This window comes from Motacilla alba, chromosome 12 (genome assembly GCF_015832195.1).
Source record: "Motacilla alba alba isolate MOTALB_02 chromosome 12, Motacilla_alba_V1.0_pri, whole genome shotgun sequence".
In the NCBI taxonomy this organism is placed as follows: domain Eukaryota; kingdom Metazoa; phylum Chordata; class Aves; order Passeriformes; family Motacillidae; genus Motacilla; species Motacilla alba.
In genome coordinates this window covers 19,896,150-19,909,510 of record NC_052027.1, presented here as the reverse complement: position 1 = coordinate 19,909,510, position 13,361 = coordinate 19,896,150, and the positions used below count along the sequence as shown (strand labels likewise).

Below are 13,361 nucleotides of genomic sequence, written 5' to 3'. Positions count from 1 at the left end.
ATTTATGCCTTCCTTTGGCCTAACACCTTGTAAGGACGGAAAATTCTGGCAGGGTAACCAAAATGTTCAGTTTTATATTGCTGTCAGTCCATCATTATCTCTGTAGAAAGCAGTAGAAAGGCTGAGAAGATGTTCTCATAAAACCTTCCATATGAAGGTGTATGAAGATACCAAAGTCTAATACAGTAAATTGAACATGATTACTGGTGGAGAAAGTATAAAGAAATAACTGGAAAAGGATTCTTTCTGTACTCTGTAAGTCTCCCATACCCATTGTGAGGTAATGCAGTGTCCTGCCTCCTCTTACAGCTCAATTTCTGCAGGCAGCAGGAGCAGCTGAGCAGAGACCTGACCCCAAACCGCACCATGTGCACCTAGGGGCAGGATCGACGCGGGGCTGGATGGGGCTTGGGGCAGCCTGGGATAGTGGGAAGTGTCCCAGCCCGTGGTGGGGTAGGATGGGATGAGCTTGAAGATCCCTCCAACCCAAACCATTCCGGGATTCCCTGAGTTTTTTGCTGGAGCTAAGCGGCACCAGCTGAAGTGCTGTTCCTCTGTTGTTGGTTTTTAGGTACTTTTTAATATATTGGATGCTTTAGGTACTTCTTTGACTGAAGTTCATTTGGTGGAGATACTTTTCAAGGCTCTGCAGCTATGGGGGTGGAACTAGGAAGCGAATTAAGCAGAAAAAAGCCCAGTAGTAAGAGCCCTTGAGCTGGTCAGTCGGGAAATACATGTACTTGGAGCTCAGCGATGGGTAAGACAAACAAGGGGAGCAGCCTGCCAGGGAGGAAGGAAGCTGACCATCTTTCCCAGTGATTTTTGCAGGATACTGTTCTGCTCTGCAGTGTAAACACAGACAGCATCAGTCAAAAAAAGAGGCCCATCACTGTTATTCTGCTCTAAAGTTACTATTCCCAGGCCATCTTCTTTGTCAAGTCTATTGACCTGCCCTTTTCATCTCCTCCTCAGCATGGTGTAGGCAACTCCCCATTCTCTTCCCAACCAGAGCTGCATCCCTACAGGAACAGGCATTTCATTAAGTGTATTACTAGTGCTTGTCAGTCATTCTTCAGCCTTTAAATCAAATATTATTTTTTTAAGAGGTTCAGGAGCATGATAGTGGAGAAAGTTTTTCATCATTCTACGGGGTGAGTCCTGATTCTCTCAGCTTAGTGAAACTGCTCTTACAAGTAAATTGTACCTAATGCATTCAGCTGCTGAAGCTTCGCAGAGCTGGCCCTACACTGTTAACACCCAAGTACAGACATACCTGCAGGGGTTAGGATTGAAGCTGATTTGAGTCAGCCTCACCCAGTACACTTTAAAATAACCCTGCACACCTCATTGCCTTCCCATTTTGCTGACGTTTCACCTTCTAAGTTGCATTTATTCAGAGTTGGTTTTGTTGTTTGGGTGTGGGTTCTCTTGGGGGGGGGGTGTTCTTTTGTTTTGAAGATGAGTGTTTAAAATATTTTAAATTACTCAGACATTTAAAAATATGAAATGCCTGAAAATTAAGCCAGGTGTTTCTTGTCCAGATGGTCCTTTATCACTGTGCCATTCAAATACTTCCTTTTCTTGAACAAGGATTTAAAAGTATTTCACTGCCAAGAGATCACCTAATAATATACTGATACACATTTTTTCTAGCGTTACGAAAAATATATTTCCCTCAGAAATTGATAGATTTAAAAGATTTTATCAGAGTACATGTCTCTCTGGTTCCTTGGCAGTGTTTTCAGATCTTCTGATCAACCAAGTGAGTCTGTAAAATCTTCCAGTAATTCTCTCCCTTTTAGTTTCATTTTCCAGTAGAAACATGGTCAGCACCTGGTGTTTTGTTATTTATTGCATGTATTTTGATTGCCTCTAAAATCTCTTGAAATTCTTCCACAAAAGGCTCAGCTTCTTAGGGAACAACCATTTATTGTTTCCTATCTCCCTCCTTAAGCAGCTAATTAAAGCACTCCCTCTTATCGCTCTGTAATCGCATTCTTTGTGGCCACGACATTTCCATTTGTGTTCTTTATCAGACTTACTCGGGTGTACATTGATATGTCTGTAAAATTACCTCAGATTCCTGGTGTGTGTATCCTGTTCCCAGTCTGCACCCTGAGAGGAGGTGTTTGTCCCGGGAGGAGGGATGTGCTGACTCCTATGGATCTCACAACAGCGTGGAAAGGGAAAGCAGAGCAGTGCACCAATGCTGCTAAGTCAGCCCCTGATATTTTAGTGACTCCTACCCCTGAGTCAGGGACTCCTCACAGAGCACACACTGCACTGGCTGCCTCCCAGCTCACCCTCCTCCGGCCAAAAGAAATGCTTAGAGTGCTGCAATGCATGACTCCCAATTCAAGTGAGCACAAAATTCACTTGGTAATTTTACCACATAATGGAAACTGCAGATTTGCTCATCAATGCCTCTGGCCTTACTTTCCTCTTAAAATTGCTTGGTATGCTCTGAAAGATGGGTTGGATGTTTACTTGCAGTACTTCACTGTCATGTTTCATCAATATGCTTTAAGGTCCTAACTGCACCTTGCTGGTCCTTGTCCTTATGAAAATAACTCTAAGAAGTATTTGTTACTGGAAAATTATTGTTCTCCCATTGAATATTGTTCTCCCATTGAATATCACCACCACTGCTGATGAGAGAAAGAAAATAAGTTCTGAGATTGCACACTCAGCTTTTAAAGCTAGGAATACTGGGATACAAACATTTCCTCACCTCATTCACAACACAGGATGCAAAGTACTCACCATCTACCTCTTATTTACTCAGTTGTAATTGTACTAACTGTAAACAAATTGTACTGTTTAGTCATGGGCAATTTTATCACATTCCTCCCGAATGTACCAATCTTTACTGAACTTATCTTCCTAACATGCCTACAAAGAAAGGTTCCAACTTCATAGAGAGAAAAAGTAAAGAAAATAAATAACCCTCAGTATTTTAGTTGGGGAGCAATTTAAAGTGCAAGGGCTTGATTTGCCAACACCTTTAACATTACACATCCTTCTAGGCCCGGTTCCTACTGACTTAAATTGCAGCTGCAAATTTCAGTTCTTCTCTAAATCAGACCACACAATTTCATGATGTGCAATCAGAAAATGAGTAATACACACACAGAAGCTGCAGGGAGAAGTGAACTGTCGAGGAGTACACATTCCTCTGGGATAGAAAGTGGAACAGCATTGCTGAGGTACCGATAAATAAAACACAAGCTGAATAAATAGTGCAAAAAGTGCTCCTATGTAAAGAGAACGTCCTGTATAAGTTTACTTGCTTAGAATAAATGAGAACTGGTTAACTTTGGTAATACTACCTAAATTAGAGCTGGGTAAACTCTTAGCTGGTGTCCCTGGACAGCAGGCGGATCTTCTGGGCAGGATTTAATGATTTTACTCCAAGAAGCTTGTGCTCTTCCTGAAATCCATTTTCCTGATGCATACCATTTCCTGATGTACCACTCCTCTGTCATCGGTAAGGACAGGCAGATCCTTCACACATGGAGCATCTCTCATACAAGGAAAGGCTGGGACAACTGGGTTTGTTTAGCTTGGAGAAGCTTTGGGGTGACTTTTTTGTGGCCTTCCAGTACCTTAAGGGGCTGACAAAAAAGATGGGGGGAGGCTATTTGCAAGGGGCTGGGCTGACAGGAAAAGGGAGAACGCCTTCAAACTGAAAGAGAGGTGTTTTTGAGATTAGATGTTAAGAAGAAATTGCTCCCTGTGAGGGTGGGGAGGCCCTGGGACAGGGTGCCCAGAGAACCTGTGGCTGCCCCTGGATCCCTGACAGTATCCAAGGCCAGGATGGACAGGGCTTGGAGCAAGCTGGGACACTGGAAGGTGTCCCTGCCCATGGCAGGGGGGCGAGTCGATGACTTAAGATCCCTTCCAACCCAAACCGTTCTGAGATGCTATGACAATGAATGAACTGTAGCTTAGCGTAGCTGTTAGCACCAGTGTGCCCGGGGAACATGAAGGGGGCCAGGAAGGCCAATGGCACCTGGCTTGCTCCAGCACTGGTGTGGCAGCCACGACCAGGGCCGTGACCGTCCCCCTGTGCTGGGCTCGGGTGAAGCCACGCTTTGAATCCTGCGTTCAGCTTTGGTACTCCCCAACATAACAGACATTGAGGTGCTGGAGCCTGTCCGGGGAACGGTCTGGAGCACGACTCCTACGAGATGCTTAGGATTGGGCCCGGAGAAAAGGAGGTTTTTCAAACAACCAGCGCCTCGCTGTTGGTGCCGCTGCAGTTCCCCCGAGGGAGGGCGGTGCGGCCCCGGGGGGAGGAGGGGGGGAGGCCCTGCCCCCGGGCCGCCCTTCCCGGCCCCGCCGCGCCGCTCCCGCCGCACTTTCGCGCCCCGCACGGTCCCGCCGGCGCGCAGCATGGCTCCCCCCGCGCCCGGAGCGCTGCCTCTCCTCCTCCTGCTCCACCTCGCCGCCTCCTCCAAGCTCAACACCCCCAAGGTGCTGCTCCCTTTCACCCGCGGCACCCGCGTCAACTTCACGCTAGAGGCCAGCGAGGGTTGCTACCGATGGTGAGTGCAGGTGCCGCCGCCCTTTGTCCGTTTCTCTCCCCGCCGGCACCTGCGGCGGCTCCTCGGCCCGCGGCGGGGCCTGACGGCTCCCGGGGCAGCCGGGCCCTCTCTCACCGCTTTTACCTCGCTGCGGGTGGGTTTGGGCGGCCCAGCAGTGCGGGAGCAGACACGGAAATAATCCCTGAGGGGAAAGGTTGTTTATTTTGTGCAATGGGGCTTAAACCCGCTGGAGGGGGACAGTGTCTGCAGGCCGGGCCCTGAGCAGAAGGTCCCTGCTTGTAAAGGAAGCTTCCCGCCATGGCTCCGTGCCCGACATGCGCCTCACACCCCCACCCACTCACCCCACACGTGTCCACCTGCTTCTCCTCGTACCCCACACCCCCCAAACACTCCAGTGCTTCTCCACGTACTGTGCCCACTCTGCCTCCACACTCCCCATGTGCTCACCCTGCTGCCCCGCACTCCCGCATTGCCACCCCACAAGCACACACGGCCTCAGTGCCACCAGACACACATGGCCACAGTCCCACGTGTGCGGGGACAGCACCCAGAACTCCGCTGCTGGTGTGGAAATGCCCCTTCTCTTGCTGTAGTCGGTAATGAAGGTCCTAACAGCCTTGAGCTCAGGGTGTGGTCATAAAGGAGTCGTAGCTAAGTCGGGAGCCTCTCACTGGTGCTGTAAGTGGAGGTAACAGCAACCTTAAGACTTCACCTGGGGATAGTGAAGTCGAGTTTTAAAAGTGAAAGCTTTCCCGGTTTTCTCAGTGTTGATTGAGCACGTGGGATGTACTCCAGGAACTTCTGGCTGGGAGCCCCCTTCCTGCCTTGCACAGGGGGGAGGACTGGGTAGTGTTGAGCACAGAGGCTGAAGGCAAGTCCCACAGCGTGTGCAAATACTCACAGTAGTCATAATGCTAAACAAATGTTGCCAACTCCTTGTCCTTTCTGTCGAGCTCCAGAATGGTAACTTAATCAGTAATGATCAGGAGGTAGCCATCTGAAAAAGAAGCAGCAGTTGAGGTATGTTTAGGATGATTCTTCCATATGTGCCAGATGGATGTGTGTAGCAGTTTTCAGTTGTTTTGCGTGTGGCAGTTACTGAAATACATCTTAAAGGGCTGTATTTTCATTCTCTTTATTTATTTGCTTGGTTGTTGTATATTTTTTGTCTCTGGGCTGGGTAAAAACCTTTGTCTGTTACAATTTATATATTTGAGGGTGCTTATGCAGAAGAGCAGTAATTATTTTAACCAGAAGTCAGCTAAATGAAAGTTACTAGATGAGCTGCTTGTGGTCATATAATTCAATTTTTAATGAACAGCTTTAGTGAAAATCTCACAACTGCGAGTTTTTTCTCTTTCCTTACTTGAATTTTTGAAGGCTGCTGAGCCTTTGAAATGGTTTGGCTTGTGAGGTAAAGTACACTGCATAAAGCTAAACCCCAAAACTCACCAAAGCACTAGTAAAATCTGGAAGTATAGACTCCCTTTCCTGTTTGCCAGTGAGCTGTGAGGTGATGCTGGGTTGGCTGCAGCCATTCCTGCACATGCCAGGTGCTATCCCGCTGTCAGAAGCATGGAGATTTTGCTAATCTCACTGAAATCTGCAAATAAAAATATGCAAGATGGTTCTCCAGAGAAATGCCAGATTTGATCCACATTCATATCTCTGATGGAGGTGATTTTTGTGCACTTCAGAGCATGTTCCATTGGTGCTGTTTGCCAGTATGCAATGACTCATATCCCTCATGCAGACAGACCTCAACATCCTTTTCCATCCTCTCCCTCTGCCCTTCAGAGAAGAATTTTGGTTGATAATTCAGGAAATTACACCTAATTCACCTTCTGTGTGCTGTTATTTTCTGTGGCTTGTAAATGGGCATTTATTCACTTCTGCTTTGCAAGGCCTAGCAGGATGTGGGTTGTGAAACTCAACGTGTGCTCAGCAAACCCTCTGGAGGAAGCAGGAGCTCTGTGTGTGTGCCTGAGCAGAGGCAGCAGTTGCATCTGGGGCTCTCTCCCTCTGCATCCTTGTCCCACAGGCCTGGAACTATGGGGGGTTAGAAAGAAATGTGTCTGGAGGAGCAGCAGCACAGCCTCTTGCTGGCAGGGTTCCTGTGCTTCCTGTCTGAAGGAGCTGTTACTGGAGAGGGGCTGTTGAACTGTACGTGTTAGGAAGTACCAAATGCAATGGCTTGGGAAGGAGTGACTCTTCCTCACATTTGAGAAATGACGGGTGTGTTTGTGTGCATGAAGGCGGGGATTTGAATGGAAATGGTCAGATTCAGACCCTCTGTGTCTGGAGAGGGGACTGGGGGTTTGCAATATGGGAGATTATGGGGTTAGGGGTGGCCTATGAGAGCTGTCCTGGTGGTACAGCAGCATCTGATAGCAAATGATACCTTTTGAAAGTCTGCATTACTCATCTCAAGCATTCAGAATTCAAAGGCAAGTGTCCAATTTCCTGAAAGATCAGTCTATAGCATGCTGTGACCTTTTTTTTTTCCCAGTTTCCCTTTCAGCCTTCAAGTTTACCTCTTAAAGTAGGATATTTTCAAAGTGATTGTAGTGGTATCGGAGAAGTCCACTGATTGAGAGGAAAAAGGTCAAGTTCTATCATCATCCCAGCAGACTGGGGGTAGTGGTAAAGTTACAAGCATGGCTCTAAAGTACTTTCTGATTTTCAAGATGCTCATGCCTTCTGGAGTTTGGGTTGCTTTTATATTAAAATTATTTTTTGGGAAAAGCTTTGTTTTCAAAGCACACAGGGTTTCCATCTGTAAATATTGTACGTGGTGCGCTATTTTCAGGCATAAAATACAGTCTGTGCAGATATATTTAGCATTTATATTGCATCTGTGTTTGTCTTTTAACTACCTTAATCCATAAATTACACCTGAAAGAATGAAAGCTTTCAGAAGCAGAATTTTCTCCTTGAAACTGCTGTACCATAATAACATGGTTGGGGGAGGATGGGAACACACACATAAAAAACCCATTTCCCCCCAAGGTACTCTCCATGAATGGGTGTTTGTAGCAGAAATTATCTGCAGTGTACAAATATGTTTACATATTTCATTATTTCATGGAGTGTAGAATTGAGATGCACGGTGAGGACTGGTGGAATTGGAGTTTATTGCCACCTTAATGAAAGGTTTGCGTGGGCTCCTGAAGCCCTCACTCAGGGGTTTGTATTGAGGTAATTGCCATGGGAGAGGAGCTGGTGGCACAGTGGTAAAGGGAGACATGCAGTGGCTGAGTGATGTTGGAGCTGTGGGAAGCACAGGTACTTCCAGAGAGCCCAAACCCACTGCACAGTGCTGCTGCCGCTGCAGCAGTTGGCTGGCAAAGCTCATTTCCTAGCTCCTTACCTTGTCATGTTTTTGTTGTAAATTGATCTTACTTCTCCGTGAGCTGGCTCGTGTGCTTTGAAAAATCTGTATCAGTAGTGTTGTTCATTGAGATCTGTTGCTTTGCTCTAAGACCAATAGTCTCATCCCCACTAATCTGGGAGTTGTGCTGCTTCCTGGATCATCTGTTTTATCATAGGTCTAAAAAAACCTGTCTCTCACTGAAAAATGTTTTGTGTGAGATACCGCTAACTTCCATATTGTGAAGTGACATCTTAAATAATGTTTGTTAACCTCCTCTCTGCTTCTCACCTGCTCTGCATTTCCCTCTTGTAAGGCCTTGCAGTGGGCAGCAGGACATTCTCCCTCTCCCTGACTCACCTGGCTGTGCTTTCCCAGCAGGCCTTCAGGGTGTCAGAAGTGCCAGCAGGAGCTCAGAATTAGTTTGAGGTGTGCTAGATGGCAAAGTGAGAGGGGCTGTGCTGCTGTGGCTCAGGTGTGTGTGTGCGTTACCTGAGAGTGTTGGCTCAGAACCAGAACAGGGGGTGCAAGTCTGTAGCAGAAGTGTTCTGACAGCGCAGGAGGCACAAGAAATAATGTTGTTTCCCTTAGCAGATGTGCGACTATCAGTGCAAGTTTACTGTTGAAAAAAGCTTTTTCTCAGTCTGTGCATCACCTGCCTGCTAAGACAGACAGAAGGGTTAGGGACTTATTCATTTTGGCCAACATTTCATTGCTGAGCACCCATGAAATAAATGTTTTAGACTTTTGCTTATTTTTTAGTCCGAAGAGTGACTACATAATGTCCCTGGTGTATTGGTCAGCCCAATCATCCCAAACTCTTGGAAACTTTAATACCCAGTTTCCCTCTGACTGCATACTGGCCCAAATGCCTGATAAAATTCTAAATTATCCGATCAACTGACAGTCGTGGTTCAGCTCCACAGAGGTGGATTTTTGCTGACTCAGTCAGCTGAGTTTAGAACAGTATAAAACACTGGAGCAATGAGAATCAACAGAGAATTGCCCGGGAGAGAAACAGAAATAGGTGCCTGATCTTTGAGCCGACTGATAAATAAATGAAGTATAATCTGGTGAGGTATTGACATGTGGTGTTACAGACCAGTCAATGAAGAACACGGGCATGGGCTTGGGTAGATGTGTGGATACAATCTTGGCACATGGCTCTGTGTCTGGGGCCCTGGAGGGGCGTGGAAATGGGGAATGAAGCAGAAATTGCCAAGAGGACTGGCAGCCTGCTTGCCGGTGCCATTCATTCCTCAGCAAGTAGGACTTTACTCTGAGGGAAATACAAATTGGGGACTTTTGTGGGCTTTTTTTTCCCTTCCCTCCTCACTCTTCTTTCAAGTGCTTCCTCCCTGCCTTGCTGTTTCTTACAGGCGCTGGCATGGGATCCAGAACAAGTGCCAGAAATGCTTCCCATTGCTGGCTTCTCAGGATCTAATTTTGCCTTCTGACAAGCCCAGCTCTCAATGTCACGCACTGACATGCTGCTGAAGAGCTGCTGTAGTTGGCAGGGGCTATAAATTGCATTTTTTGTCACTTAAAGCTAAAGTTTCTTTTTCTTGGCTATCTGGGACCCAGTAGTGATCCCAGCGTAGTGCGGCTGTAATCCCCAGCCTGGCTGAGTGATGCCTTTGTCTCTCTGTGCTTGGCCCTGCATCCAGGTAGCTGTAAACAGAATGTGCTTCTGATACTGCTGAATGATAGAGGGGTCATCAGATACTTCCTATGTTCTGCTGGAAAAAACACTACTTGTGCAGATTGTTTTTAAATATAAATCAATACGAAACCAAGCCTTAGGCCCACTCAAGTAAAATTTTTATTAGAAAAAAGACATTCAGCTGATATTCTACCTCTTAAACTACTGCTAGAAGTCAAGTAGTGTCCAATCTCAGTTTCTGTACTGCAGTGGCTGGCTTTTAGATGTAAAAGATTGAAAGTTCCTTTAAAACTGGGGAGTGTGTGTATGTTTACAATTAAAATTTATTTTTTGTTGATCTTTGTTCCTCCCTTTTTCTAGTCTGAAAAGTATCCTGTAATTAGATTCTGTTTTACAACATTGCTATTAGTGCAAACCACAGTGGTTTTGTATTACAATTCATAGCCAGATATTAAAAGAACAAATACAAACCACAGTGAAACCCCTGTTGTGTTGTAAACACGATCAATACCAGACTGCAAGAATGCAAAATCCTCAAATTAATAACAAAAAAATCTAATGGTAGAGAGTATGAAACAGTGTAAAGAGCTAAATAAACGTCAATTTCTTACATATAATACTTATTTAAAAATACCTGCATGCAGACTAAGTCAAATGCATATGCTCAGCTTCAAAAGCCAGCCAGGCAAGTATAGGAAAAGCCTTACTTGTTGTGAATGCTAATGTTGTTTAAAGAAACTTGTCAGTGTTGGAAAACTGTTTCATGGTTGCCTGAGAACAACAGAACAACAGGAAAATAACTAATTGCTCACTTCTAATCTCTAAAGCATACTTTAATTTTTTAGGGTAAAGCTGTGTGCTACTAATACAGAAAATCATATTATTTTAGAAACAGTGTAAAAGGTACTATAAAAATATGCACATATTTGTGTACATTGTTTAGGTATGTAGACTAGATATAAACAAACAATTTTCAGGTTTAAGCTTTTAATTGGTGTTTAAATTGCCCATTGCATACTGCTGTGGGCTGTTTTTTCCTTGATCAGATAAAGTACTTTGAAATTCTGGGTCAGCAGTTGGTATTGTCGTTTCAGAATCCTCTAAAACTACTCCTTATGCAAGCACAATACTGTTGGGGAGCTTAAGGTTTGAAACGGGATTTGCAGTTTTACTGCAGTGGCTACAAGCAGAGGTCCGTGCTCCCCTGAGCTGCAGCTGTTAGCTCTCAGATGATTGAGTGTGGTGTGATGTGTTGTTTTTCAATAGATATGATTTTTTGTTAATGAGAAATTCAGTTTTTCGCTGGTGTGGATTTGTTGGTTGTGCTTGCAAGAGAAGGAGGTGAAATCTGTATCTGGGAATTCAGGCATACTTGACATTGCTGTTTGTTTGGAACTCCCATCCTGCTCCTTGCTGGGTTACAGAATTTTCCCCATACACCCCAGGTAGGCATTTTTGTACATCTTCCGAAAAAAAAGTCCAAACCCATCCAGCTTCCCCATCTTTACCAGGGGCATCCAGTGCCTGGTTAAGATTGCATTTACCAAATAGCGCAGGTTTCCATCAGAGCTGCTGTCATCATCAGGAGAAGCAATTCCGGAGCAGCTTTGTCACCCATCAGTGCTTGCTTTCATTGTTTTAATCCTTCAAAGGGCCCTTGTGAGCGGATTCCGGACACACAGTGGGGACTGTTTCGGGGCTGGGATCCAGTGCTGCCTCCCTCGCTCCCTACCCGGCTCCGGGCCGTGAGTGCAGCCGGGGAACAGCGGCTGAGCCTGGCTCGGGCACAGGGCTGAAGGTCCGCAGCGATTAGCAAGGGTTTTGGCTGCTGGAACTTTGCCCTGCAGTTACCTCTCAGATGTGTATTGCTGCTAGCTCAGATTTTCTTTACAAGAGGCTTGGTTTTTAATAACTCTCCCAACTTTTGTTGTTTTATCTTGATGGTTTTGGCACACTGGGAGAGCTGGGCTCCACTAAGTAATGCCCTGGCGTGCTCCATGGGTTTAGGGGAAGGTTGGTTGATTCCGTGGTGGAGAGAATGCTGAGCTTGCCTGCCCTGCCTCTGGCCTGGGCTTTCCCTGTCCTCAGCACACACTTGCCTTGGCTGGGGTCCTCGAGGAGCTGCTGCCATCCAGCTCTTCCCAAAGCCAGCTTCTGACTACGCAGCACATCCCAATTGAATTGCTGGGGTGGCTTTGAGGGCAGAGCTGTGGTCCGAGTGCTGACAGCTCCCCACCCACAGGTCGTCCACGCGGCCGGAGGTGGCGAGCATCGAGCCGCTGGGGCCGGACGGCTGCCGCTGCTCGCAGAGAGCGCTGGTCCAGGCGCGCTCCTCGCAGCCCACGCGCCTCACCACCATCATCTCTGCCGAGGACACACGTGAGTCTGAGCAAACTGCTGCCTCTCCTGGGCATCTTGCTGTCCTCTGGGAACAAAGCTGAGATCTAGAGGTGCACAGACACATTTCAGTCCCTGAGCGCAGTCATTTTAGACTTTGCATGGGCATGGGTTTTAACTTCTGTTTGCCTCAGAGAAGTGTTAATGATTTTAATGATGCACCCAAGAAAAAAGTAATTCTTAGAACCCATGACCCCCAAAATCTACAACTCGAGGGGGTGACTGAAATATAAAAACATGTTTAATAAAAATGACTAACGCAAATTCAGATACTTCTCATTTGAAAAAGGTGGAAGTTGCTTTTGTGTTTGTCATACAATATACCTGGTTAGCTTTTACAGCGACAGAGAGGCAAAACCAGATTGCCAGTTAAATGCCGTGCAGTCACTAACTGAAGGAGTTTATGGGCGTTTATTGTCTGTGGGTAAAAGCCATTAATTTCTGTGGGACATGAGAGCACTGTAGCAACTCTGCATAAGCACTCCCAGACAACTCCCACTGTACCTGTCAGTGTAGATGGAAATCAGAGTTTCTGCAGTCCAGTCAGGAAGGGAACTGTTTCTTGCTTTCTGAGCCATCGTTTGACCACGAGTTTCTTCATCAAGGTCATGACCAAGTTTCAGTTCCTTCAGTGTCAGTGTCTTGACATGCATCTTGACTTGATCGTTGTTCTTGATGAGCACATGCAGTGTTGTGCTTTCTTGTGCTCTTTCTGATGTCTCTTCAAGTGACTGGACAAGTGCTTCGCTGTGATGCCATCGTTGATTTAATTCATGGCATTCAAGTTGTGTCCACAACAAGAGAGCTCTACCTTGAGGATTCACCGCTGGAGCTCAAAATTCATGCTTTGGATTCAGAAGGTAAGAGATCTGCTTGTAGGAAATTAAATGTGTATTGAAAGTTCTAGCTGTCTGCTGGATGCACTAGCTTTATTTGTCACAGTTTCTCTGGACAGTACATTGTGAAGTTGTCTGTTCTTTTTTCTTTTTTTTCTTTTGAGCTGAGGTAGTCTAAAGAATTTTGCAAAAGGATGTTGTTGTGAACAGTCAGGTATCTGACAGGAGGTTCAGAGGTGATGTTTGAGACCCACCACTTATTGCTCAATCTGTTTAATTACTACACAAACACTTACTTTTGGGACACACCATTTAGGCTCATAAGAGTCAGTGCATTTGTGAATGCAATGTTATTTAATAGGCGCAGAAAACTTCTGCTTTTTGTAGACTGTAGCATCAGAAAAAGAGCCATGATCTGGTAAGAATTCCATGTTTTTGATAATCAAGTTTTGTGCACACATAGCACTCCGAGCAAGGGATTTTTAGGACAACTGCTGAGGGGAAATAATGTGTCAAGCTGCTGTAAAAGATGGAATTAATTGTTTTGG

The 13,361-nt window shown here is 45.8% G+C and overlaps 1 protein-coding gene across 1 annotated transcript in view; it reads left to right on the top strand.

Annotated features, from left to right (window-relative positions):
* The first annotated feature begins 4,337 nt into the window (after positions 1 to 4,337).
* The window catches only part of NUP210 (nucleoporin 210), a 48,556-nt gene continuing 39,532 nt past the window's right edge, over positions 4,338 to 13,361 (top strand). Inside the window, exons 1-3 of the mRNA XM_038149316.1 lie at positions 4,338 to 4,547; positions 11,823 to 11,959; positions 12,706 to 12,837. Of these exons, the coding sequence (XP_038005244.1) occupies positions 4,396 to 4,547; positions 11,823 to 11,959; positions 12,706 to 12,837 (421 nt within the window). The 5' untranslated portion in view covers positions 4,338 to 4,395. The remainder of the gene's footprint in view (positions 4,548 to 11,822; positions 11,960 to 12,705; positions 12,838 to 13,361) is intronic.